Source organism: Natator depressus, chromosome 10, assembly GCF_965152275.1.
Source record: "Natator depressus isolate rNatDep1 chromosome 10, rNatDep2.hap1, whole genome shotgun sequence".
Taxonomy (NCBI): domain Eukaryota; kingdom Metazoa; phylum Chordata; order Testudines; family Cheloniidae; genus Natator; species Natator depressus.
Window position 1 is genome coordinate 82930813 of NC_134243.1, and position 26950 is coordinate 82957762.

General features: G+C 61.8%; 2 protein-coding genes across 3 annotated transcripts in view; one reads left to right on the forward strand and one right to left on the reverse strand.

Annotated features, from left to right (window-relative positions):
- The first annotated feature begins 3931 nt into the window (after nucleotides 1-3931).
- On the forward strand, nucleotides 3932-6047 carry LOC141994602 (mesoderm posterior protein 2-like). The gene is made up of 2 exons (XM_074964841.1): nucleotides 3932-4864; nucleotides 5856-6047. The coding sequence occupies exons 1-2, from the start codon at nucleotides 3932-3934 to the stop codon at nucleotides 6045-6047; spliced, it is 1125 nt and encodes a 374-aa protein (XP_074820942.1).
- A 2404-nt stretch (nucleotides 6048-8451) lies between these two features.
- The window catches only part of ANPEP (alanyl aminopeptidase, membrane), a 34268-nt gene continuing 15769 nt past the window's right edge, over nucleotides 8452-26950 (reverse strand). For both annotated transcript variants that reach the window (XM_074966693.1, XM_074966694.1), the window contains exons 6-21: nucleotides 20435-20589; nucleotides 19635-19748; nucleotides 18963-19106; nucleotides 18764-18829; nucleotides 16488-16553; nucleotides 15536-15708; nucleotides 14980-15059; nucleotides 14444-14580; nucleotides 14194-14249; nucleotides 12935-13082; nucleotides 12503-12594; nucleotides 11778-11888; nucleotides 10831-10998; nucleotides 10506-10646; nucleotides 9809-9890; nucleotides 8452-9074 (exon numbers count right to left, since the gene is read on the reverse strand). In XM_074966693.1, the coding sequence (XP_074822794.1) occupies nucleotides 8922-9074; nucleotides 9809-9890; nucleotides 10506-10646; nucleotides 10831-10998; nucleotides 11778-11888; nucleotides 12503-12594; nucleotides 12935-13082; nucleotides 14194-14249; nucleotides 14444-14580; nucleotides 14980-15059; nucleotides 15536-15708; nucleotides 16488-16553; nucleotides 18764-18829; nucleotides 18963-19106; nucleotides 19635-19748; nucleotides 20435-20589 (1886 nt within the window). In that variant the 3' untranslated portion in view covers nucleotides 8452-8921. The remainder of the gene's footprint in view (nucleotides 9075-9808; nucleotides 9891-10505; nucleotides 10647-10830; nucleotides 10999-11777; nucleotides 11889-12502; nucleotides 12595-12934; nucleotides 13083-14193; nucleotides 14250-14443; nucleotides 14581-14979; nucleotides 15060-15535; nucleotides 15709-16487; nucleotides 16554-18763; nucleotides 18830-18962; nucleotides 19107-19634; nucleotides 19749-20434; nucleotides 20590-26950) is intronic.

Here is a 26950-nt window from a genome sequence, read left to right on the forward strand (position 1 = left end):
CAGTTCCCTCAGCCGCTCCTCATAAGTCATGTGTTCCAGACCCCTAATCATTTTTGTTGCCTTCAGCTGGTCTCTCTCCAATTTGTCCACATCCTTCTTGTCATGTGGGGCCCAAAACTGGACACAGTACTCCAGATGAGGCCTCACCAGTGTCGAATAGAGGGGAACGATCACGTCCCTCGATCTGCTGGCAATGCCCCTACTTATACAGCCCAAAATGCCATTGGCCTTCTTGGCAACAAGGGCACACTGTTGACTCATATCCAGCTTCTCATCCACTGTCACCCCTAGGTCCTTTTCTGCAGAACTGCTGCCTAGCCATTCGGTCCCTAGTCTGTAGCGGTGCATGGGATTCTTCCGTCCTAAGTGCAGGACTCTGCACTTGTTCTTGTTGAACCTCATCAGATTTCTTTTGGCCCAATCCTCCAATTTGTCTAGGGCCCTCTGTATCCTATCCCTACCCTCCAGCATATCTACCTCTCCTCCCAGTTTAGTGTCATCTGCAAACTTGCAAACACACACAATCCACACCATCCTCCAGATCATTTATGAAGATATTGAACAAAACCGGCCCCAGGACCGACCCCTGGGGCACTCCGCTTGATACTGGCTGCCAACTAGACATGGAGCCATTGATCACTACCCGTTGAGCCCGACAGTCTCGCCAGCTTTCTATCCACCTTATAGTCCATTCATCCAGCCCATACTTCTTTAACTTGCTGGCAAGAATACTGTGGGAGACCGTGTCAAAAGCTTTGCTAAAGTCAAGGAGCAACATGTCCACTGCTTTCCCTTCATCCACAGAGCCAGTTATCTCGTCATAGAAGGCAATTAGATGAGTCAGGCATGACTTGCCCTTGGTGAATCCATGCTGACTGTTCCTGATCACTTTCCTCTCCTCGAAGTGCTTCAGAAGTGATTCCTTGAGGACCTGCTCCAGGATTTGTGCGGGATTGCGCAGTGCTGATGTCTGGGCTTCACCCCTTCGCTCCCACCTAGTACTGCCCCCTGGCTCACACACGGGAGCGTCCCCTTCCCAGCAGCATGATCAGGAACTGATGCCTGCCTATTCCTTTGGGCCTCTCGGGGCCTGGACTGTTCTGGGCAGCTCAGGAGCAGAACATGTCGCAGAGTGCGTGGGTGCAGGGGGCATCGCAGAACGCATGGGTGCAGGGTGCGTCGCAGGGCACGTGGGTGCAGGGCGTCGCAGAGCGCGTGGGTGCAGGGCACGTCGCAGGGCACGTGGGTGCAGGGGGCGTCGCAGGGCACGTGGGTGCAGGGCGTCGCAGAGCGCGTGGGTGCAGGGGGCGTTGCAGGGCACGTGGGTGCAGGGCGCGTCGCACAGCGCGTGGGTGCAGGGCGTCGCAGAGCGCGTGGGTGCAGGGCGTCGCAGAGCGCGTGGGTGCAGGGGGCGTCGCAGGGCACGTGGGTGCAGGGCGCGTCGCAGAGCGCGTGGGTGCAGGGGGCGTCGCAGGGCACGTGGGTGCAGGGCGTCACAGAGCGCGTGGGTGCAGGGGGCGTCGCAGAGCACGTGGGTGCAGGGGGCGTCGCAGGGCACGTGGGTGCAGGGCGTCGCAGAGCGCGTGGGTGCAGGGGGCGTCGCAGAGCGCATGGGTGCAGGGGGCGTCGCCGAGCACGTGGGTGCAGGGGGCGTCGCAGGGCACGTGGGTGCAGGGCGTCGCAGAGCGCATGGGTGCAGGGGGCGTCGCAGAGCGCGTGGGTGCAGGGGGCGTCGCAGGGCACGTGGGTGGAGGGCGTCGCAGGGCACGTGGGTGCAGGGCGTCGCAGAGCGCATGGGTGCAGGGCGTCGCAGAGCGCGTGGGTGCAGGGGGCGTCGCAGGGCACGTGGGTGCAGGCAGTGATGGGCCCCTGCGCTGCAGCAGGAGGGGTTGGAAGCCAGGCAATGTACTGGTCACCCAGAGAAATGTGCCCAGGCCGGGAGTGGGAGACGCTTGTGCCCCGCCCGGGGGTGGGAGACGCCTGTTCCCAGCCCAGGGGCAGGGTTGAGGGGAGACATCCCTAAAATCCAGTTTGGAAAAGCTGCGAAGCGGGAGGCACAGCCGCTGCCAGCCCAGCCTCTCAGTCTAGGGGCTCGTACCCCACCCACCGCTGGGGCACCTGACCTCCCCTCCAGCCCAGAGCCTTCCCCTGGCTGCCCCACTGCGCCATGTGCCAGGCTGGTGAGGGGCACAGCTTCACGCGGGCTGTGTGAAGTGGGGGGGTACAGTGGGGGCCAGGAGCGCCCCACGGCGTCCTGTGCCAGGCTGGAGTGGGGTACGGGTGTGTGGAGGGGGAGGCAGCGGGGGTCGGGAGCGCCCCAGAAGGAGGTCCGTGGCCCAGCTCTGCAGGTGGTGGGAGGGCTGTGTCTTGCCCCACGGCCCAGCTGAAACCGCGGGTAGGGTTGCTAACTCCGACTGAAGCTATTCTGGGAGATTAATTGTACTGTACATATTAAAATCTCCCGATTGCTTTCAACACTCACCGGGAGATTGATGCCAATTCCGGGAGACTCCAGGCCAGTCCTGGAGGGTTGGCAACCCTGCCCGCGGGCCCAGCAAGGTGGCACTTGTGCAAACAGCTGAGCCCAGTGTGCGAAGCAGCGTGCGAAGCAGCGTGTGAGGCAGCAACCCAAGAACAGCCAGGCCCTGCTTGCCCTGCTCTGCACTCACAGGGAGACACAAGCCAGGCCACCCATGGGGGTAGCAGCCTGGCCGCACGGTCCCGGCTCACGCAGGAATCACCCCACCGAGCAGAGACGCCCCAGGGCAGCGTGAGCGCAAGCCCTAGAATGGGCCCCAGGAACCTCCCCCGAGACAGGCATGGGCTGCCCCAGTGGGAGAGCTAGGCCCGAGGGCCCCTGGCCCCAGCCGGCACTGCCGGGGGCTGACGTAGAGCTACCCTGGTGACACCAGGGCCCAGGGCCCCCTGGATCCACCACCGCTCAGCCGCACTGGGGAAAGTTCCCAGGAGAACAGGGAAAGCAGGGCCGGGGCTACTGGGTGGGCACTGAGACCAGCCGCGGACCCCGGGTTCTGGGAGTTAGGGGAGGCCAGGCCAGGAGCCATGTGGACCCCAGGTTTGGGGCTCGGAAAGCCAGGCCAGGTGCCCCCCAGACCCCACGTTCCAGTGCTTGTTTTACTTTAATCTAGCAGAGGAACGTCTAACACGATCTAATGTCTGGTAAATTCAGCCTGGAAATTCAGCGTGGGTGCTTCCCAGGACAGGTAACTAAGCACTGGAACGACTTACAAGCGGTCTGGTGGATTCCCATCATTGAATTTGATGTAACCAACCTGCTCCGTTCAGCCAGGAATTAACTCAGGGATGTCTCTGGCCTGAGTCACACAGACAGGTGACCACACCTGTCCCTTCTGGCCTTAAATCTATCAATCTGCTTGCTCCAGCAGTATGCTTCTGATGGAGCTGGGAATAGGACCCAGGCGTCCTGGGCTTTCACCGCCGGCCCAGCCTGGCCCTCTGAGCACTGCACTCTAGGAGGTTAGCACGCCCAGCATTAACGATGGCAAAGCGCTCGGGGTCTCTCTCCTGGGTAAGGTCAAGGTCCCAGCGTAGCCGGCACACTGAGGAGCTCCTGCTGGCCCAGCCCGGGGCATTGTGGGATTGTGCCGGTTGACTTGAGGAGGGATGGTAAGAAAATTAGCAGCTCTCACTGCCATGTGAATTGGCCCCTGCACACTTCCCAGCTCAGGGCAGCACCAATTAAAGGGCAGAGGAGTCAGAACTGACACCTCTGCAAATGGGGCTGGCTTTCCCAGGGGCCTCCTGCCTCAGCCCCAGCCAGGGCTCTGTGGGTTTTGACACCTCCATGCAACCTGGGAAGGTGCCACTTCACACCTCCAGCCTCAGCATAAAGCCCGGGACTGCTGCGCTCTCCCCACACGCAGCCTGAGAAGCCCCAAGCCCTGACGCCATGGCCAGCTGTCCTGCCCAGCTCCTAGCCCAGGATCTCCAGCTGCTCCCGAGCCAGGCCCTGCTGCAGGAGTGGGGCTGGGCCCACTCAGCCTCCACCTCTCCCACCTCCTCCTCAGACTCCTATAGCCTGTCCCCTTCTTCTGCACTCCTTGCTTCCCAGGAGCCCCTCCACGGCTGCCTCCCGGGGCGAGCACCCGCTCTTCCCCCCAAGCACCGGGCGGATCCCTGCCGCAGCAGCCAGAGGGCACAGGGCAGGGCAGGCGGCGGGCAGAGGCAGAGCGCCAGCGAGCGGGAGAAGCTGCGCATGAGGAACCTGTCCAAGGCTCTCCACACCCTGCGACGCTACCTGCCCCCCTCGGTGGCACCGGCTGGCCAGAGCCTGACCAAGATCGAGACCCTGCGCCTCACCATCCGCTACATCTCCCACCTGTCGGAGCTGCTGGGGCTCAGCGAGGAGACGCTGGCCCAGAGGAGAGAGGGCCCACGCCGGCGCTGCCAGGTGTGCCCCGAGGGGCTGGGTTGCTGCCAGGCCAGGACCCCTGGCCTCCAGGCAGCATCTCCAGCCCCGTGGGAGGGGTCCCCCCCGGCCGCAGCGTCCTGGGTGTCGCCCACCTGCTGCCCTGCCGCAGGGACGTCCCCGGAGCTGGTTTGGACTCAAAGTGCTGGAGCAGCATCCTGGATGACACCCACCTCCTGCTCTGAAACAGGGACTCCCCCGGAGCTCCGTGGGGCCCAGATCTCAGACTTAATGGCCTGGGGTTCGCCCACCTCCCGCCCCAAGGCAGGGAGCCTTCCAGAGCCCCATGGCACAGCATCCTGGGGATCCTGCACTGGCCCGGCTGCCCCCCCTGAGCCCAACGGGATCGGAGCCACGGACACAAGGCACTGGACATCGCCCACGCACTGCCCCCTGCTGGCTGCTTTCTACCAGGTACACACTGCACTCTGTCTTGCAGGCAGCTTGGGGGGCCCCTTCCCTGCCCCATATGCAGGAGGCCGGCAGCATCCACACCGGGCCAAGTTCCCCTAGGGGATCCAAGCCGGTGGGCCATAGTGCCTGCTTGCAGCCCGGGGCTCTGCGCGGGGCAAGCCTGGGGCATTGGGCCCTGGCACGACGGCTCCGATAGGAATGCCATGCAGGAGAGATCTGGGCTGGCTCCTCGGACTCCTCCAGCAGCAGCAGCTTGGAAGCCAGGAGCCTCCCTTTAATGTGCCTCTCTCTGCTCCCTGGGGTCCCCCGGGCCACTCTGCCCAAGCAACCTGGCAGGGTGGCTGGGCAGAAAGCACCCCCCCAGTACCTGGGCTGAGCTACCCGTGCCGCTGGGCATGGGGCCCCAAGGGTCTGCCATGACAGCCAGGTGCTACCGGGGCACCTGGCGCTGTGCCCTGCCCGGGCCTGAGGCGGGTTCTGCGCCGGGAGCCCAGGGAAGGATGTGGGCAATACGGGGGCATAGCACGCTGCCGTGCAGACGGTGCAGGGGTCTGCAACACCCACTCCCCGGCTGGACGGGGGGGCATCTGGTTGGAAACAAGGGCCCGCTCTCCGTGCCAGGGCCAACCGCGGCGGGCTGCTGCGGGGACACCACCTGGACCCTCCCATGCTGCAGAGCAGGAGGCCCAGCCAGGGGAACTACCCATCGCTTTGTATAATGTGCAGCACCCCGAGTGTGCCCCGCACACGACTCCGAGGGGCTGTGCAACGGGGCCCCTCAGCCAGAAGCGGGGCTGACGCAGAGCCTTGCGGGGAGGGGGAAATGCTCCCTCAGAACGCAGCTGAGGCGCACAGGGTCTGTCCCCGCGGCGCCCTGGGCAAGGGGGTGCCTGAGAACTGGGGCTGGTGGAGTCTGGCCCGGGTGCAGTGCGCTTCGCCCTGGCCGGCCCACCTGGCACCTGTTTAAACACGGCTTTCCTTTTGGCACAAGGCAGGGCCCATGTCTCCAGCCCTGGACTGGTCCATTGACCCCAGCCCCCAGCCAGCCCGCAGCCACCACCGGGGCATCCCGGCCGAGCCGGCCCAGCAGCAGGAATGGGGGGCCGCTGGCACTGAAGAGGTGATGAGAAGCAGGACATTGGCCACGTTGGGGTGCGGAGATACGGGGCTCTTCACGGACTAGTGCTCGGTGCGGCAGCTCTGCTCTTGGCAGGTCCCTGCCAGGGCCCCACACTTCACTCTGGCCGTGCCTGGCAGGGAAATGCCTTCTGATTAAACCCTTTCCATCCTGCCCTGGCTCATGCTGGTTTGTTATTGTAGGGTCACTCAGCCAGGTTTGGTGCTGGGGGGGGGGCAGCTCTGGGAGCAGGTGGGCGCTGCAGGGGGGTGGCTCTCGGAGCGGGTGGGTGCTAGGCAGGCCCGGCTCTGGGAGCGGGCGGGTGCTGGGAGGAGGGCAGCTCTGGGAGCAGGTGGGTGCTAGGCAGGCCCAGTTCTGGGAGTGGACAGGGGGCTGGGGGAGGCGTGGCGTCTCTGGGAGTGGGCGGGGGCTGCGGGAGGTGGGGCATCTCTGGGAGCAGGCGGCTGCTAGGCAGGCCTGGATCTGGGAGTGGGCGGGTGCTGGGGTGGGGTGTCTCTGGGAGCGGGCGGGTGCTGGGGGAGGCGGGCAGTCTCTGGGAGCGGGCAGGTGCTAGGCAGGCCTGGCTCTGGGAGTGGGCGGGTGCTGGGGTGGGGTGTCTCTGGGAGCGGGTGGGTGCTGGGGGAGGCGGGGAGTCTCTGGGAACGGGCAGACACAGTTTCTGAAGGCAGGGTGGGTGGACGGTGATGGACGCGGAGCCGCATGACCTGGGTCCCTGCTCCTCCCATGCTCTGATCTGGCTCATGCTCGGTTACATTTCTTCATTAGCCCCCTGCCAGGAGGGGGAGCACCCCCATGGGTGCCGTCAGCTCCCTACCCGGCTGTGTGGGCAGCGCTGGGCTTTCTGCCTGCATGAGAATGACCCAGTCTGGGAGCAGGGCCTGACACTGCCCCCCAGGGGGCTGCCAAGGGGGACCCGGTGTCTTACTGTGTGGGGCTGACATGGGGGAACCCGCCTGGTGCTGTGTGGGGCTGAGGGGGGCCCAGCGCGGGGCTGGGCGGGGCCTGGGGCTGTGTAGGGCTGACAGGTCTCTCCAGCCCCGGGCAGTGGCCTGGAGCAGGGCCCTTGGTGCGGCACAGAACGCGAGTGAGCGCGCTCCCCACCTGGCCAGCCCCTGCCCATGGCGCTTCTTGGAGGCAACTGGGCAGGGCCCGAAGTCACCACGGGCGGAACTGGACCCATCTCACCCCGCGAGCCCTGGGGCCCCTTGGCAGCCTGGAGAAACAGCGATAGCAGCCCAGCACACCTCTGACGCGGCCTGAGCCCCCCAAAGCCGGGAGCTCCGGGCCCTGCTCCCCGACTTAGCCAGAGGACCTGGGTGCTCAGGGAGATGGGCAGGGACTCAGGGGAATCATGGAGGTCACAAGGATGGGGGTCATGAGGCAATGGGGCCAGGCGAATCACAGTGGGTCATGGGGGGTCACAGGCAGAGGGCGGTCAAGGGGACTCCTGGGGCCAGAGCTCAGGGGGGGACACAGAGAAGGTGGTGCCACCTTCCTGGCAAGGAAAGTGGGCTGCTATCCAAGTGACTCCAGACCCACGCAGGGCACGACGTGAACGGGTCACACAGGCCTGACTCTGCCTCCGAGCCCCCCTGGTTTCCCACCCCACTGCCTGCCCCTTCCCCAGGCTTGGACGTGCGAATGGTGCCCACCCAGGTGCCACATCACACCTCCGGCCTCAGCCCAGGGCTGCCGCGCTGCCCCCGACGCAGCCAGAGACGCCTGCAGCCCCAGCCAGTTCTCCAAATGGTCGCTGCGCCCAGGTCAGACCGGGGCACCAACCCCATCGCCAAGCTGCAAAGCCAGGGCCGGGCAGTGTGTCCCTGCAGGGCCGGGCTCCCAGGGCTGCACCGCCAGAGCCTCACGCCCCAGGAGCCCCGTCACGGAGGGAGATTCCCAGCCAGGCTGGGCCGGGCTCCGGCTGTGCCCGAGGGCACCACGGAGAGAGGGTTGGACTGGATGGAGGGAACTCTCCTCTATCTTCTGTGATGGGGCCTGCTCCCCCTGCCTCCCCCCAGGGCCCGCTGCTCCTGTGCCTTCTCAGGGGGCCTGCTCCGTGCCCCCGGCGCTGGCACTTGCACGGATTCCCCCTCGCCCCCGTCACTCTGCACCAGCCTGCACGGCCCTGTCTGGGAGCAGAGCTGGGGCCGGCGTCACCCCAGGGGATCGCTGACACACGCCATCAGACAGCCGCAGCACTGCCAGGCCTCGCCACCACCCAGCACTGGGCTCCTACCAGCCTCAGCGGGTTCGCTTCCTGTTCTCCCAGGTCCCCCGCTCCCTGGGCCCCCTGCCTCCGGCTCACATCCTCCCCCCCAGTTCTCCCTGCCCTTCCCCCACCGCTGACCATGCCGGCGGCAAAGGAAACAGCCCGTGCACTTGCCCAAGCTGAGCATGGGAGTGAGACGTGGGTGTGGCCGGGCCAAGCCCAAGCCCACAGCTCTACCTTTTAACATTAAGCCTTTATTTACAATGTCTGGGCTGAGAAGGACTATACACCACGCACATGTCCTGGCCCACGGCGGGGCTGGGGGGTCCCCAGTCAGCAGCCCCGCTGCCCTCACCCTCCTGTCTGCCCCTGACCAGCCCACGGGCACCTGGGCTTCCCTGGGACCGTCACGGAAACAAGGGCTGTGGCGAGGCCCTGTCAGTGGGGCCAGTGTGCAAATCCTTGTGGGAGCCCGGCCAGGCTGAGCCCCAGACTGTGCAGAGCACACTGGGGGTGTAGGCCGAATGGGGCGTGGGGGTGAGGGTGTGGGGCTCTCTGGGCAGGGAGCCTGGGCCCAGTGACAGGAGAGTTCAGGAGGCTGCATGCCCAGGGCGTGGGGTTCGGGAGCCCGGGGCTCAGCCCCCTCCCCCCGCCCCGAGCAGCGGGAGGAGGCAGACGTGGGGGGGTTCGGTGTTACTGAGTTCACCCACTCAGCTGCTTGCCGTCTCAAACCACGTCAGCACCGTCTGCTTGTTCTCTGCCACCCATTTGATATTAGCTGTGGTCTTCTCCAGCGCCTGCTCCAGCGCCCGCGTGCCCGACCCAAAGCCCACGTCAGCATTGTCCGCCTTGAACTGCTCCAGCTGCCGAGAGAGAGCGGCCCGAGAGTGAGCGAGGGCGGCAGCAGGACAGCACCTCTGCACCGCGGTGCCCTCCTGCGGACCTGGCACCCACCCGGGCACCTCAGAGCTGGGGAGGGTGCCGAGCAGCCCCAGACGCCTGCAGGGCCAGAGGGATGGACTCAGGAGGAGCAGGGAAGCAGCTTGGCCACACAGGGCGGGAGCCAGGATGTGAACACCAAGGGACAGGCATTCAGCCCATGGGGCTGGGCCTAGGGGTGCTTAGGTAACACACGAGGTTTCCTGCAGCACCAATTCCTCGGCTGCGGCCCCACAAACAGGGCAGGGGGCATGTGTGTCTGGAGGTAGCGGGGCGCTGGCGTCCCTGGGGCTGGCATCACAGCTGGACCTCTCCCTAGATCTGCCCTGGCTTGCCCCCAAGTGACGGGGGCTTGACGGACTCACCCTCCCGGCAGGGAGGCAGGACCCCTCTGTTGCAGGGTGGCCAGGCAAGGAGCTCCGGCCTGGCGGCTGAGCCACACTAACGGAGAGGGGCTGCAAAGCTCCGACAACCCCACACAAAATGGTGCCAGCCCCAGCACTCGGGCGGCTCACAGCCCACCTGGGCCAGGCGCCGGGGACAGGCTGCGGGGAGCCACGGCCAGGCCCTGCAGGGGGCTAGAGCAGACCTGTCGGGGCTCTCCCTTCCCGAGGGGCCCCGCCACCCCAGCGCACGGACAGGCCTGGGACGGCCTCACCTGCTTCAGCTCGAAGTCAGAGGCAAAGCGCTGCGTCACCACCTGGATCAGGCTTGAGAAGGAGAAGGAGCCCCCGCCATACCTGAAGAGGGGAGGGTGGGGTGAGCAGGCGGGCGTGGGGCAGGTGCCTTCCTGCCACAGGGGCAGCATCCCAGAAACAGCCACCCCGGGGCCGTCTCTCTGCCAGGGCTCAGCAGAGGGAAGAGTTTCAGGGCATGGGGGCAGGGAGCACCCCCTGCCCTTCGCCAGGAGCCACAGGAGCCCGGGATGGCACGAAGGGCACAGAACGTGCGGGGAGAGACTGAGAGCCCCCCCCATTCCCCCTCTCCCCTTGCTCCTCCCCCTCCCCCAGCCAGGCTCCCCATTGCCCCCCATTCCCCATCCCCCCTTGTTCCTCCCCCTCCCCTAGCCAGGCTCCCCATTGCCTCCCTCCATTCCCCATCCCCCCTTGCTCCTCCCCCTCCCCCAGGCTCCCCATTGCCCGCCCACATTCCCCATCCCCCCTTACTTGTCCCATCCCCCTTGCTCCCCTACCCGCCATCCCCCGTAGCTTCTCCACTCCCCATTGCCCCCCCATTCCCCCTTGCTTGTTCCATCCCCCTACCCCCCATCCCCCATAGCTCCTCCACTCCCCCTTGCTCCCCCGCATTCCCCAGCCCGCCTCCCGCTCCCCCGGGCTGCCCCCCATGGTACTCACTGCGTGAAAAGGGTCTTCCAGTTGCCCCGGATGAAGTCCCAGGCCAGGCTCTGCCCCACCACGTTACTGGCGATGCTGTTGATGGTGGAGGTGGCGTCCTGCTTCCGGATTTTGGTGGGATCCAGGGTGTACTGCAGATACCTGGGGAGGGGGCAGGCAGGGCTGGTACACGCAGGGCCGCCAACCACTGCAGGCAACCCCAGGCCCTTCTCCTTCCCCGTGCCCATGGCAGCCTGAACCCTCCCCATCCCCACGCCCACAGGCCCCTGGCCCCCATTCCCCGAGGGCAGCTGTGTGCCCTTCCCCCCCCCCCCCCCCGCCCCACCTTCTCAAGATCCAAGGCTCCTTGCTGCAGGCCAGGGCCGAGCGCAGCTTGTCGGCTTCGGCCACCACGGTGGCGTTTTTAAACATCTGCCAGAGGAAGTCCCAGTCTGCCTCGCTGCCCATCTGTATGGCGCTGCAGTAGATGGAGGAGCGCAGGTTCGGGGGGATCCTGGCGGGGGAACATGCCTGTCATGGGGGCCGTGCCGGGGAAGCTCAGGCACCGGGCCCCACTCAGCAGAGCCCTGGCGCAGGCCATGGGGAGAGGCTCCCACGGAGGAGTGCTGGGGGGCACCCCCCACCTGGAGAGAGCGGGCCCGTGAGTAGGGCTAGCATCTCACTAGGACACCAAGGGCCCAGGCAGCGCCGGGGAGCTGGGTATTTACCAGCTGGAACTAGGCAAATTCTGCCTGAGCTCCCTCAATGGCCTGCCCCAGCCCCCCATCCCAGGGGGCTCCATGGCCCGGTCCAGCCCAGCCCCCCATCCCAGGGGGTACCACGGCCCGGTCCAGCACAGCCCCCCATCCCAGGGGGCTCCATGGCCCGGTCCAGCCCAGCCCCCCATCCCAGGGGGCTCCATGGCCCGGTCCAGCCCAGCCCCCCATCCCAGGGGGTACCACGGCCCGGTCCAGCCCAGCCCCCCATCCCAGGGGGCTCCACGGCCCGGTCCAGCCCAGCCCCCCATCCCAGGGGGCTCCACGGCCCGGTCCAGCCCAGCCCCCCATCCCAGGGGGCTCCACGGCCCGGTCCAGCCCAGCCCCCCATCCCAGGGGGTACCACGGCCCGGTCCAGCCCAGCCCCCCATCCCAGGGGGCTCCACGGCCCGGTCCAGCCCAGCCCCCCATCCCAGGGGGCTCCACGGCCCGGTCCAGCCCAGCCCCCCATCCCAGGGGGTACCACGGCCCGGTCCAGCCCAGCCCCCCATCCCAGAGGCCACAGGGAGGGGCTCACGTGTTGTTGCTGGGGTTTTGCTTCCACCGGTTGAAGAAGGCAGTGGCCAGCTGGCTGCACTCAGGGACCTCATAGGAACAGGCCGTGCTGATGGCGTTGATCTCGCTGTACCTGAGTGGGGAGAGGAGCCGTCTCAGCGGCTGGACCCGGCGAAGGGGCCCTAGGGGGCAGGGAGACCAGGCAGAATGACCGTGACCGAGGCAGGCGCCCACCGGCCCATCACCAGCCGGGCCCAGGAGGCGTCTCTCCGGCTGTCCCATCTGCCAGGCGCAGCACGGGCTGGGTGGGGGTCACCTCGCTCGGAGGCTGTGAGCAGTGGGCACTCTCGGGAACAGTGCTGGCCTGGGTGAACCCTGGGCCGTTCCCACCGGGCACCGCGTGGCAGCTGCTTCTGCTTCCTCCCCAGCGGGTGCTGCTGCCCAGCTCAGCCATCCCACCAGTGGGGAGGGGACGCCCTGTCTCTCAGGTCCTGTGGGGCAGAGGGAGGAAGAGCGGGAGGAGAGGCGGGGTCTGGAAGAGTGGCATATGCCCATAACACAGAACCACCCAAACCGGCCCCAGCGTGCCCGCACTCTGGGAGCCATGCCCAGCGCCCCCTTGGCTGAGGGGGGGACCCAGAGAGGTAGCAGTGGTCACGGAAGGAGCAGTTCTCCAGGCCGTGGGGGCGCCGGGGGCGCAGGGCTGGCCCTGTGGCTGGCCAGAGGACACACCGCGCTGGGACTCACTGCGCCATCAAGCCTTCCGGGAGACTGGTCCAGTTGGAGGTGATGTTTCCAAAGTACTGGAACAAGGGGATCACCTGCTGCTGGATGTATTTCTGGGGGAGGACGGGCAGGGTGAGCGCTGCTTGCCAGAAGGGTCAGTAGCTCTGAGCCTTCCCCCACCATGCCGCAATCACCCAGCGCGCCCACGGCTCCTGCCACCTCCATTCCCTCACCCCATGCCCTTCCCTGAGCAGCTCCCACCCTCTGGGGCCCGCCTCGGCGTCTCTCCGGCTCGCAGGGGGCGATTTGCAGAGCCCACCCTATGCCCTGCGTTTGTGCCAGGCCCACGGCTGAACTGACCCCAGCACTGGCGGGGATGGCAGAGTGCCCGTCCGAGCACCATCCAGCCATGCTGCCCACAATCCCCCGCACCCGGGGCAGGTGGGGGCTCACCTGCATGGGGCCGTACACCTCGCTGCGGTCAAACATCAGGCGGAAGTAGGCCAGGTTGTCGAGGGCCGCGCTCCAGGGCAGGTACTCCCGCTCCTCCTTCAGGTAGGTGGTGGTATTCAGAGCCAGCGTGATGCTGATGTGTTTAGCCCTAAACAGCCAATCGCAGGGCTCACGTCCTCCTGTCACAGCACCAGATGTGCTGGCATTTCCGTGCCCTCTGCGCCCCCCCTGCCCGGCAATGGACCCCGCCCCCTCCCATCCCCGCCCCCCAGCAGTGGACTCCCCCATCCCCGCCTGGCCGTCCCCTCCCATCCCCCCCGGCAATAGAACCCCTCCCCTTCCTCCAGAGCAATGGACCCCCACCCATTCCCGCCTGGCCACCACTCCCATCCCACCCCCTGGCAATTAAACCTCTCCCCACCCCCTGCCTGGCAATGGACCCCACCCCCTCCCATCCCCCTCGGCAATGGACCCCCCCCATCTCCACCTGGCTGCCTCCTCCCATCCCCCCCAGCAATGGACCCCTCCCCATCCCCTGTTGCTAATACCCCACAGACTGACCCCCTGCTTGCCTGCCAGCAGAGTGGCCAGTCCACCCCGAAGAGCCCCTGCAGGGCCTGCTCAGTTACTCCCCCTCCCCCGCCTGCCCCCTGGATGTTTGCTGCCCCACGCACAGGGGCCAGCCTGGCCTGGCGAGGAGGACGTGCAGCCCAGCTCCCCACACAAGCCCCCATCCGGACGCTCCCCTCACCCCCTTGCACCAGGGCACGGCAGTGAGAGACCCAGGGTGCCAGGCAGGACAGAGCCTGGCGCAGGCTGGCTGTGAACCTGGGGTAGGCGCTACGCCTCAGGTGTTCAGCAGCCCAGTCCCCTGCCCGTGGGCCTGCCGGGATGTCAGTGCCCAGCCTCTGCCGGCCCCTCGTCCCCCGCTGCGGCAGGGACCAGACAACGGGGGGGGGGGATTCCCGGCCTGCCCAGCCCAGAGAGGGGGAACCGGGGGGGGTGGGATTCCCAGCCTGCCCAGCCCAGAGAGGGGGAACCGGGGGGGTGGGATTCCCGGCCTGCCCAGCCCAGAGAGGGGGAACCGGAGCGTGTGGGGGCCTCCCTCTTGCTGCCTGAGCGGGGTGCGGGGACAGACTCCTCCCTGGCCTGCCAGCCGCGCTCCGGCGCTGTGGGCAGAGGACGCCGCCGTGGGGCTGGGGGAGGAGGCCAGAGGCTGGTTGTCACCCCGTGGCGGCCCAGCGGCTCGGGCGACTCACCTGGCCAGGTTAAAGGCATCGTCAATGAGCTGGGCTCGGTTTATCACCGGGATGACCTGGAAAAGAGCAAACACGATTACAAGGGGCAGGAGCAGACCGGGTCGGGGAGAAGAGCCTTGGAATGGGCGACTCAGCTTGGGCTGGCTGTGGGGTCCCTGGCCCAGCTTGGGGCTCGGCCGCCCCACAGCAGGGGCCTGGTCCCCTGGGCTGAGAGTGCTGGTGCGGGGGCAGAGGCTGGGCTTTCGGGTACCTCATAACTGGTGACCAGCTGGCTCAGCAGCTTGTTCCAGTTCTCCTGGTCATAGTTCACCCGGAAATACCCCGTCACGTTGATGTTGAACAAGAGCCAGTTGGGGGTACCAGCCACCACAAACGATGAGTTGGTGGCTGAGAAAGGAAAAGGAAGCACGTTAGTGGGGCCCATCCCTTCAAGTCTACAGCAGAGAGTGCCTGAGCCTAGAACCCTCCGGGGGCCACCCCCTAGAACCCTCCCCCCGGAGCCCCTCCAGAGACTGCCCCCTAGAACCCCCCACTGAGCCCCTCCGGGGGTCTCCCCCTAGAACTCCCCCACTGAGCCCCTCTGAGGGCTGCTCCCTGATAAAGACTCTTCCCCTGCAGACCTGTCTGCGCTGAAGAGGGGGTAGTGACACCCCCAGTAACCGCGCTGAAATCTCCCCAGGGCACTGACCATGGCACTGGCATAGCAAACCTGGCAACTGCTAGCACCATATCCTGCTCCTGCAGCAACACCGGCACCCTGGGACGCGGCCAGGGACCAGCAAGTACCTGAGGTCTCGGTGAGCCAGTACATCTGTTCTGTCCCACCCTGCTGCTTCATCCAAGTGACAGGGACTATCCAGGTGTAGCTGCAGACAGACAGACAGACAGACACTGGGGTCTTCTCCTGCTCTTCCTTACTCTGCCTGGTTCTGCCCCCGGCAGAGTCCCAGCTCCCCAGTGCGAGGGATCACCCCCCCGGCGATCACTGCTGCCTCACCCAAATCACACACTCACCCTCACCCCTCAAAGGGGTGACGCCCCATGGGGAGGGCCCTGCAAGGAGCATGGAGGAACGGGGCTGGCCTCGGGCCTCAGCCTCTCGGAGGCAGAAGGCCCATGGGGCTCCAGGGGACCCAGCACCGCAAGGTCTCAGTTCTCTCAGCTCTACCTAGGGGTGCCGCAGTGCAGCCCTGGCCACGATCCCGCAGAGGGCCCCCTCTGAGAGGCACAGCCATGGGGCTCTGTGGTGGCAGGGGAGGGGCTCACGCCCCACCGTGCTTAGGACAGCCAGCCTCTCCAGTGTGGGACCTCAGGGGGCTAAAAGGGCTGCTCGATCACTCACTTGAACTCCGAGGGCCTCTCGACAACGGAGTCGGTGTCCAGTAAGAAGTGTCTCTGGCTAATGGAGCCAACTTTCGTGTCCACGGTCACCATGGGGAAGCCCATCTGCAGTGTCCAGCGATCCATGATGCCTTTGATGGTGGTGGGGAGCTGAATGTTGTCTTCAACCACCACCTGTGCAGGGGGCAGGAAGGGGCTATTGGCTGCTGTTCTCGGTGGATCGGCTCCCGCAGAGGCTAGGCCGGGGACTCCCGGCTCCATCCCCACCCCCTGCCCTTCTAGAGGGCACCTTTGGGGGCAGAGAGAAGTGCCCAGAGCTGGTGTTTGGGAAGGTTCGGTTGAACCCCCACAGCGGCTTCATGAGCTGTGACAGGGACACTCCCCACCACGGCCTGTCTAGAGCTCTGGCAGTCACCGGCGGCATCACGCCAGCCTCCCCCAGCGACGAGGACTCCGTTCACCGGCTCTGGAAAGAACGGTATCGTACGGTTGTCCCGGCCGGCCTCAGCAGGGTTACCTGGCGCCGTTCGCATGAGCCGGGCACAAGGGCTGGCAGGATCAGGCGCTCTCTGGGGCAGGGGCCATGCCATTCTCTGTGTTCGTGCAGCACGGACGAGGCAAGACAAGCGCCAATCAGGCCCCTGCCAGGGAACGGCACCGATTCCTGTCCTGTGCCCAGCGGAGCCGTGCGCCAAGCCCGCCCACTTGCCTGCTGGGGCCCAGGCATGCAGCCAGCACTGTGCCCTGTGTGGGAGCGTGTCGTGCAAATGGAGACAGAGGGAAGGTGGCTGCGGGACCTTAATTTCAGTTGCATCACGGCTGGGTGGGCCCCAGCCCCCCTGTCCCTGACAGTAACAGGCTTCTTACAGGAAAGTGCCACGAAGCGTCATGCAACAGAACCCCAGCCCCAGCCCCTGGTCATGCTCCTCCAGCTGGTAGGAGGAGCTTCGCACCTTTTGCAAATGATTCCACAGATCGTCGTAGACCGTGTTTCCGTAGCTGAAGGCTTGGAGGTAGGACTGTGAAAACACAGGGAAAGGGAAGATTGGTCAGGTGGAATTCACCCAAGAGTTCTGAAGGAACTCAAGGGTGAAATTGCAGGACTACTAACTGTCGTCTGTAACCCATCATTTAAATCAACTTCTGCACCACATGACTGGAGGAGAGCTCATGTGACACCAATTTTTAAAAAGGGCTCCAGAGGTGACCCCGGCAATTACAGGCCGGTAACCTGACCTCAGTACCGGGCAAACTGGTTGAAACTCTAATAAAGAACGAAATTGTCAGACACATCGATGAATGTAACTTGTTGGGGAAGAGTCAACACGGTTTTTGTAAAGGGAAATCCTGCCTCACCGATCTACTGAAATTCGTTGAGGGGGGTCAACAAGCACATGGACCAGGGGGATCCAGTGGATACAGTGTACTTAGATTTTCAGAAAGCCTTTGAGAAGGTCCCTGAACAAAGGCTCTTAAGCAAAGCAGGCAGTCATGGGATAAGAGGGAAGGTCCTCTCATGGACTGGTAACTGGTTAAAAGATAGGAAACAAAGGGTAGGTATAAATGGTCAGTTTTCGGAGTGGAGAGAGGTAAATACTGGTGTCCCCCAGGGGTCTGTTCTGGGACGAGTCCTATTCAACATGTTCATAAATGATCTGGAAAAAGGGAAACAGTGAGGTGGCAAAATTTGCAGATGATACAAAACTACTCAAGATAGTTACGTCCCAGGCAGCCTGTGAAGAGCTACAAAAACTGTCAAAATTGAGTGATTGGGCAACAAAATGGCAGATGAAATTCAATGCTGATAAATGCAAAGCAATGCACATTGGAAAACATCATCCCGACTATATGTATAAAATGATGGGGTCTGAATTAGCTGTGACCACTCAAGAAAGAGACCTTGGAATCAGTGTGGGTAGTTCTCTGAAAACATCCACTCGGTGTGCAGCGGCCACCAAAAAAGCAAACAGAATGTTGGGAATCATTAAGAAAGGGATAGATAATGAGAGAGAAAATATCATGTTGCCTCTACATAAATCCGTGGTACGCCCACATCTTGCATGCAGATCTGGTCGCCCCATCTCAAAAACCTATATTGGAATTGGAAAAGGTTCAGAAAAGGGCAACAAAAATTATTAGGAGTGTGGAACAGCTGCCGTATGAGGAGAGATTAATAAGATGGGGACTTTTCAGCTTGGAAAAGAGACGATTAAGGGGGGATATGACAGAGGTCTATAAAATCATGACTGATGTGGAGAAAGTAAACAAGGAAGTGTTATTTACTCCTTCTCGTAACACAAGAACTAGGGGTCACCAAATGAAATTAACAGGCAGCAGGTTTAAAACAAACCAAAGGAAGTATTTCTTCACACAGCGCACAGTCAACCTGAGGAACTCCTTGCCAGAGGATGCTGTGAAGGCCAAGACTATAACAGGGTTCTTATTCACTCGGGATGAGATGGGGATCCCTGCGTCGGGGCTCAGCAGAGGAGCCACCTCCCCAAGAGAACATCCTGCGCCCCTGCTGCCAGGCGAAGGCAGAGGCATTGCATTGAGCAAAGTCCCAGACTTTCTGGGCATGGCTCTCAAAGGCAGAGGCCCATGGCTCCCAGCAGCAGTGCCCTCCCTACTGCTCACCCACACTCTTCCCCTGCAGGGTGTCTGGGCAGGAGTGGGCACCGCAGGGCCATGTCACTGGGTGCTGCACTGAGACAGTGGGAGCGAGTGCGCAGGCTGGGCCCTTCCCCAGGCCCGGCCACCATGGGCATGATGGCAGCCATGCTGGCCAACGCTCGACTGGACCAGGGACCTGCAAGCCAAAGCCTGCCACTTGACTGAATTGCCAGGCTTTGTAGCCAGGGGCTGCTCCAGCCCTGCAGCCTTGGCACTGACACAGAGCAGGGCATGTAACTCACGCTGAGCAGGGCATTGCATGTGCGCGTGGGCACACCCCCAGCACCATCCTTTGCCCTCAGGCCCTACCCACTCCTCTGCCCCTCCAGCGCCTCCCCCGTGGCACTGCCTCCTGGACAGACTGGCCGCAGGTCCGGTGAGCACTGCCAGGGTTTGGGGGGGCTTGGCAGGTTCCCCCTTCAGCAGAGCACCCTCCCAAGGGAGCCCAGGCTGACGCCTGCCTCGGAGCAGGGGCCATGCAGGCAGCGTCCGGCTGAGCCCGCTGCTGGGCACGCAGCCCCTGCCCCTGGCAAGGCGGGTCCGGCCAGGGCCTCACCTGCAGCCCCTTCTTGAAGCTGTTCTCGGTGAGGAACTCCGAGAGCATCCGCAGCACCGACGCCCCCTGCAGGAAGATCAGAGAGAGGCGCTGAGCGAGGGTCCAGGAGCCGCGAGAGCGCAGCACAGCCCACCCGGCTCGCTTCCCAGGAGGGGCTGCCCCCATCCCGGGCCCTGGGCAGTCCCAGCGGGTCCCTCACCTTGCTGTAGGCGATGGCGTCGAAGATCTCGCTGATCTGCGCTGGCGTGTTTATCTCGCTCTCCAGGAAGGAGAGCGGGTGCGAGGAGGCCAGCGCGTCGACCTTCATCACACGGTACATCTCATTCTGCACGATCAGGTCTTTCTGCAAAGGCAGCAGGTTACAGCCTGCCCTGGGCGGTGGCGGCGCTCAGTGCCCAGCCACGGCCCACCCCTCCGTGGGCGTGTGGGGACTGCTACCAGCCCAGACACGGCGCCGTCTCTTCCCTTCCTGCCCCCAGCCTGGCTGAGCCCAGCCTAGGGCTCGGCGTTCTCACCCCCTGCAGGATGGGCCTGCGGAGGGGGCTGCCTCCTCCCTGCCCAGCAGCACCAGGAGCTGGGTGGGCCCTGCCCCGGCAAGCAGCTCTCGCTCACTGCTGCCAGCAGCGCCAGGCTGCCCCTCTGGAGGGACGACCGAGACCCACTGGCCTCCATCACCGGGTCCCAGCGCCAGGAAAGGCTGCAGCCAAGCAGAGAGCAGGGCCCCTCCCTGGAGCACACAGCTCCTTCCGGCCAGGTGATCCTGCTTGGGCCGAAGCCTGCCACCTCAGCGAGCCCACCAGTGGCCCAAGGGGCTGTGCGGGTGACAAGGGAAGGCCAGCTCCTGCCGCTGCAGCCCGCTGGGGCTACTCACAATGTGCCAGGAAGACTCAGCAGAGTCCGCCCCCAGGTACTCCACATAGGAGGCAAAGCCCTCGTTCAGCCACAGGTCATTCCACCAGCGCAGGGTCACCAGGTTCCCGAACCACTGAGGAGAGAGTGAGAAGGGGAGGGTCAGCCAGGGAGCCCCAGGACAGAGTCCCCCTGACCCACACACAGCCAGGGAGCCCCGAGCCCAGGGACAGAGCCCCCCTGACACACTCACAGCCAGGGAGCCCCGAGCCCAGGGACAGAGCCCCCACACACGCACACAGAGCCAGGGAGCCCCCGAGCCCAGGGAGCCCCAGCACAGAGCCCCCCTGACAGACACAGCGAGGGAGCCCCCGAGCCCAGGGAACCCAGGGACAGAGCCCCCCAGCACACACAGCCAGGGAGCCCCGAGTCCAGGGACAGAGCCGCCCAGCACACACATCCAGGGAGCCCCAAGCCCAGGGACAGAGCCCCCACACACACACACAGAGCCAGGGAGCCCCCGAGCCCAGGGAGCCCCAGCACAGAGCCCCCCTGACAGACACAGCGAGGGAGCCCCCGAGCCCAGGGAACCCAGGGACAGAGCCCCCCAACACACACAGCCAGGGAGCCCCAAGCCCAGGGACAGAGCCCCCCACATGCACACACATAGCCAGGAAGCCCCAGGACAGAGCCCCCCCACACACACACACAAACAGCCAGGGAGCCCCCGAGCCCAGGGAATCCTGGACTAGTTCCAGCCCTTCAGTATCTCTACACCCAGCTGAGGGCTGGGAGGGAGGCAGAGCGGGATACACTGGGTACCTGGTGGGCAAGCTCATGAGCGATCACTGTCGCCACCCTCTCCTTGTTGCCGATGGAAGAGAAGAGAGGATCATAGAGCAGCGAGTTCTCCCGGTACGTCACCAGCCCCCAGTTCTCCATGGCACCTGCGCTGAAGTCTGGAAGGCCAACCTGGTCTGGGAGAGGGACAGGCCTCGTTAGCAGGGTTGCACCCTCACCCCAGGAAAGCATGAAAACCCCCACCTCCATGGGACAGCCCAGAACCCCCTGCCCCTGTGGGAGCGCACGGAACCCCCCACCCCATGGGAGAGCACGGAACACCCCCTCCCACCCCCTTGGAAGACCACAGGACCCCCTGTAATACTGTCCCACGAGGGACCAGCTCATGTCAAGGTCCTCATGCCTCACTGAACACGGACAAATAACATCGCTGGGATCAGTCCGGCTCAGCTGTGGGTTAGTGGTGTTAAAGCAGGTATGAGAGCGATAAGGATGTGTTTGGGGTTCAGACTATGGATCGCTGGTGAGTGGTTGCAGCATTAATCTCACTTCTAGCAGCTGGCTCCCAATGTCGTCAGGGAATATTTGAGCGGGTGCATGGTGAGCCCCTGCGACTGTGTAAATCACCAGACAGGAGAGACTAACCAGTGCGAAGGGCTGACCCCCAACCGCAGGTGTCGCATCCTGCCCAGCAGGGACGGGCCATTGACACCAGATGGACTCTTGTGGGACGATAAAGAGGACAACAGCCATGTGTTGTTCTGCCCTCCCCCTGCCCCCTGTGAAGACGAGTCATGCAAGTGGACTCCTTCCATTAGCTGATTGCCCAGGTCAGGGCATGTGGCAGGAGGGGTTAAAAACCATAACAAGAAGGAACTGGATCTCTGTGCTGCTTGGACTCTGGGAGGCAAGGTTTCTAGCCATAAGCAAGGGATACCCAGCTTCTTAACTGGGATTAGCTCTAAAGGACAAATACGACTTGTGGATTATAGAAGCTTCTATTTCCTTTTGAATTTAAGATTATAACTCATTTGTGTATCTATGTTTACCTGCTTTAACCTTGAAAATAACTCTCTGATTTCCTTTTCCTATTAATAAATCTTTAGATAGCCAGTCCTATAATAAACTACAAGCTCTGTCTTTGGTGAGAGATCTGAGGTGCATTTGCCCTAGGGTAAATTACTGGTCCTTTGGGACTGGGAGTAGCCTGAGTATTGCTGTGATCCTTGGCATAAGGGCCCATCTACCACACAGGCAGGCTCCCCTGGGTGGTGAGACAGATCGGAGCACCCAAGGGGACTGTCCGTGGCTCCATGTTCAGACTGTCACAGCGCCTGAGGGGTTCACACTAGATAACGGGCTGGTGCAGTCTAGGCACAGAACTCCCCACCAGCCTGGGCTTTGTGCCCTGGGTCCTACCAGCCTGCCCTGAGGTTGGTACCCACGCTTGGGGTCCCTGCAGGCAGCTTGACAGGATTCACATACTGGAGGTCAATTAAGCTCATAGACCAGAACCCCAGCGCTGTTAAAATTTAAACTCAACAGTGAGAGTTTTGGAGGTTAAAGAACAGACACAATGAGTGAGCCACAGGCTCTGCTGGTCTTGTGAGAAAAGCCCCTAGCCAGCCAAGTCTGCAGAGGGGCATATCCTATCCAAAGAAAGTCCCAGTTCCGGAGCTGAGAGCTTCGCTCCTGATCTGGTGCCCAGGGGAGGAGAAGACCCACATGCCACAGAGGAACCACCGCAGTGGAACGGGCCGATTGCAGCACCTGGGAGCCCAGGGAGAAAGCGAGCCCCAGTGACTGCTGGCAGAACTGCGGGTCAGAGACTGAAGCCACCAAGGAGATGGAACAAACAGCAGCAGGTAAAGCGAATGAAGACGCTGAGCAGACGGCGCACAGGAGGCTGATAGAAGCTCGTCCTCATCTGGGGAGCGCCCCCACCATGACACACGAGCGGGGGAGCAAGCCTGCCCAACTGATACCCAAAGAGATGCATAAAAGGGTTCCTGTCTGCCTTTGGGAGACTACGTGGGATGCACAATATCCCAGCAGATAAACAGCCACCTCGCCTCTGAACCAGGGAGCTGGGGAAGCCAGACAAGTCTTTTATGAGATGGAGGAGGGTGATGTACGTGTACCAGAAATGTAAAGCAAACGCATTGAAAAGGTGTAAGATCACCCCTGAGCCCCGTCGGCTGAAGTGGCGAAACCTCTGACTGTTTGACAATGTCACTCATGTGACATATGCACATAAAATGTGTAATTTCATGAGAAAATGGACAATGGGGGTGGGGCTGAAGGTGATGACAGAAAATCTTTGATCAGATGGCCCCAGAGCAATTGTTAAGATAGTCACAGATGAGGTAAAGGTGGCCATCTGGGACCAAAACCGGCCACGGTTTTAGAGGCTGCAGAAATTGTGGATGAATATGTTGAATCAAGGGTCCATGAGAGGTGGGGGAGGGGTTACCCCAGGGAAGGGAAATCCCCATCACGCAGCTTAAGAGGGGACTGGAAATAAACCTATCCCCAACTTCGATAAAAACCCCAAGGGAGCCCAGGGTTTAGAGCCCAGAGCAAAAGGGAAGGCAGGCAGGCAGGCAGTCTGACATCCCTGTGGACCTCCCAGTCATCTAAAACCAACCTGCCAAAACAAGGTAACTGCACGATCCACGCCCCACCTGCCACAGCGAACACCACTCCCGGTGCCCCAGCAGCAGCGGTGAGCAGCAGGGAACCCTGGTGAGCTGGATTAGGACTGAGCCTGTGGAGGGTGGTGCAGAATTTATTAAAACACCACGGTCAATGGCCTACCCTGCCCAGGCTGGAGGGACCCCATGTCCCACGTCACTTTGGTCAAGGAGAGCTGGGTAAGGGAGGAAGACAGGCTTCCTGGTAAAAATGTACGTAAACCAATTTTGGCCGAGTCCCCAGGAACTGGACCTTTGGCCAAGCTCCACCTGCAGTGTGAGGGTTGTAAAGGAGATTGTGCTGTGGGCATTCGGATCTGCTGCCCGCTGAGGCTTGACGAGGGTAGGAGGTTCTAGCCCTGCCCAAGCAGACATACTGTAACTCACAGCCAGGAAGAGCACAGCTCTGCCTCGCCTGGCTGGTCTGTGGACTGCAGGGAGGGCTGCGGGGGGGGCGCCCTCAGTCCTTTGTCAGCCGGGAGTGAGGGGTGTGACAGGCAGGGCCGGCTCTAGGTGTTTTGCTGCCCGAATCGGAGTGTCACCGAAGCAAAAAAAAGAAAGGGGCCGGAATGCCGCCCCTTGAAAAGTGCCATCCCAAGCACGTGCTTGGTTTGCTGGTGCCTAGAGCTGGCCCTGGTGACTGGGGTGTGTCCACTGTTGTAATAAGCTTTGTACAAGGGATGCCCTGGGAGGAATCACTCGAAAACTCCTAATTTCCTGGTCAAATATGGGAAGATTCCACTGTCTGCTGTTACTACACTGCACGCCTTCCCCCGGTGCAGCCACTCCATTGTAAGGTGCGCGGTCAATGGGAGAGAGCTCTCCCAGAGACAAAATAACACCACCCCCGACGAGGGCTGGTAGCTCCATCGATGGGAGCGCAGCTTCCACCGACACAGCGCTGTCCACACCGGTGCTTTTCGTCGGTAAAACTTTTGTCGTTCACACCCATAAGCAACAAAGTTTTAATGATGAAAGTGCAGGGTAGACGTGGCCTAACACATGTTCCAAGGCTGGGGAGCAGCCAAACCAGTTCCTCAGAGACAAAGGGCCAGGTGATGCCTCAGCCAGGTATAAACAAGGCCAATGGGCCCTTACCTGCTACCTGGCCATTCTTTGGCAGGACAGGGGGCAGGGGCGAAAAATCTACATCTTAGCAAAGATACAGTCTGGAGTTCCCATCCACACAGCCTGCCTGTTACCTCATTCCCAGCTGGAAATGCTTCTCAGAGGGGGGAAAGGACTATAAAAACAGGGGCAGACAAGGCAGTGTACCCCCCTGCTCTCTCTCTACCCACTGATTCACTGCACCAGAAGGGAAAAAGGAAGCAGCCATTGAGCTGGGAAAGGGCTCCTGGCCTAAAAAGTTTGGCCAGCAAGACTGTTGAGAGCATGTGGTGAGAAAACCTTGGCTTTGAATTTAACCTAGTTTGTTGAGTTAGTCCTTAGCTGTGCTTTATCTTTATTTTTCTTGTAACTATTTCTGACTTGTATGGTTCATTCACTTAAAATCGCCCACTCTGTAGATAATAAACTTGTTTTATTGTTTTAGCTAATCCAGTGTGTTTGAACTGAAGTGTATGGCAAAGTCCATTTGGGATAACAGGATTTGGTAGGGTTGCCAATTTAGGTTGGACATATTCCTGGAAATTTCATCACATGACCTACTCTTTAATTAAAGATTCATCTTTAATTCCTGGAGGCTCCAGGACAAGTTTGGGGTTTGGCAGCCCTAGGATTTGTGCATTGTCATTGCTATTAATAAAAAGACAGGCTTTGTATAAGCTTGTCCTTTCCAGGAGAGGGCTGGGCAGTGCAGCACACACATTTCTGGGTGGAATCCAGGACTGGGGATGTGTTGGGGTCACCCTGCAGTACAAACCCGGCTGGTAAGCGCCAAGGGGTGGCTGGCTGCAGCACACAGTCCAAGTGGGGAGAGACTTACATGCTGGAGGCTGTTTCTGAGCAGCCCAGGACTGGAAGCTACAGCAGCAAAGTGGTGGACAGGGCACCCCAGGTCCGAGAGCAGGGGCAACACAGCTACTCACTAGTCTGGACTGTAGCCTGGGTGTGTCACAGAGGGGTTGGAAGACACCATTGCTTTGCTCTTAACTTCAGGGAGCCTCCAAAGGCCATTATGGAGGCTCAACAGACTGATCCTTCCCTGGTCCAGGAGAGGAATCACACCCCAGCCAGGGAAGGAAAGGGTCCCTTTTTCCTAGGAGGTGGTTAGTTGTCCAGGGAGGCTTCCACAAGGGAAAAGAGGTGCCCTGCTGAGGTTGGCAAACAGGTGTCTGTACCCGATAAGCACAGGGCAGAGGTGCTTCAGGTGGGTCACGACTGTCCCTTTGCCGGACACTTAGGAGCGGAGAGAGGCTCCGACAGAATTGCTATTGGCCTCACATGTGTGAGGCAGTAAGAAATGACTGTAAGAGTCGTGTCTTATGTCAGAAGCATCAGAGGTTAAAGGGACCCTGCGTGGCACCTTTGCAGCCTCTGCCCATCATTAACGAGGTGTTGCCAGAGTGTCTGCGGACATTGTGGGACCCCTACCCAGACCTTCCAGAAATGGGGAGGCATATCTACTGGTTGTGGTGGGTTCTGCCACGAGGCACCCCGAAGCCACAGCTTCGTCTACCCCAGAAGCTGAAACCGTGGCTACTGCCCTCATCACCATTTTAGCAGAGTAGGGTTTCCCAGGGAAATCTTGTCAGACCATGGTGCAAATTTCATGTCTGTAGTTTTCAGAAAGTGATGGGAGCTGTGTGGAGTGGGACACATAAAGACTGCCCTCTGCCCCCTCCCCATCATCCAGAGACCGACGGGCTGGCAGAAAGATTCAGTGGGACATTGACGTCTATGCTGAGGATGTGTGTTACCCAGCAGGGGTATAACGGGATGTGTTGGTCCCTTATTTGTTATTCATATATAGGAGTGCGCCCCAGGGTCTCAGGGCTTGCCCTTTTTGATCTTCTTTATGGGAGACAAATGAGGGGACCCCTAGATTTGATCCGAGGCTCTTTGGAGGGCGGGACAGGGGAGGCAGGACAGCCTGGGGGGGTCTGTCACTCCTGTTAAAGAGAATTGAAAGGCTATGGTGGACTTAGTGCCTCAGAGCCTTGACAAGAGTCAGGTGCCCCAGACAGCTCAGTTTGATGGCCGTGGTAGAGAAAGGTCTTGTCATAGGGTGACTTGGGGCTAGCTTTGATCCCCGTGAGGAAGAACACGGTGCGAGATTGTTGGGGGGGGCCCTTTCGAGGTGACAGAGAGAGTGAATGAATTAGGTCACTTACGATGCAATGACACCCCATGGCAGGAGAGTTGTGCAAACAGCACATAGCAATAGATTGAAAGCTTCCCACAACTGAGAAATGGGGGTGAATACAATTTGCTGGGCTGATGAAGGACCATTTCCTGCTCCTTTAATTGATCTGGCAAGGCAGAGGAAGGAAGAAACGCCTCTAGAAAGCACGGGTATCTGGGAGGGTTTGGATGTTGGCCCCCTTGAAAGACCACAGGCAGGTACTTTCCAACGTGCCAGGTTCAACGAACAAAAATGGGCATTCCTAGCAGAGCACGTCCTGCTACAGGAGAAATACAGCCAGAGTCAGGATGAGGTGGAGAGCATGCTAGGGATGGGGTGAATACTAAGTCAAAAAGCCCAGGAGCGTCTCCTGTTATAATGGTACCCAAGAGGGATAAAACCATGAGATTTACTCTGGACTTTAGAAGGGTCAATGCCATCACCCAACTTGACCCTTAACCCACACCCTGTGTGACGAAGTGGACTGTTCTTAATGTTTTCTCTGAATAATGTAGGGGTACCTCAGTTTCCCCTAGGCAT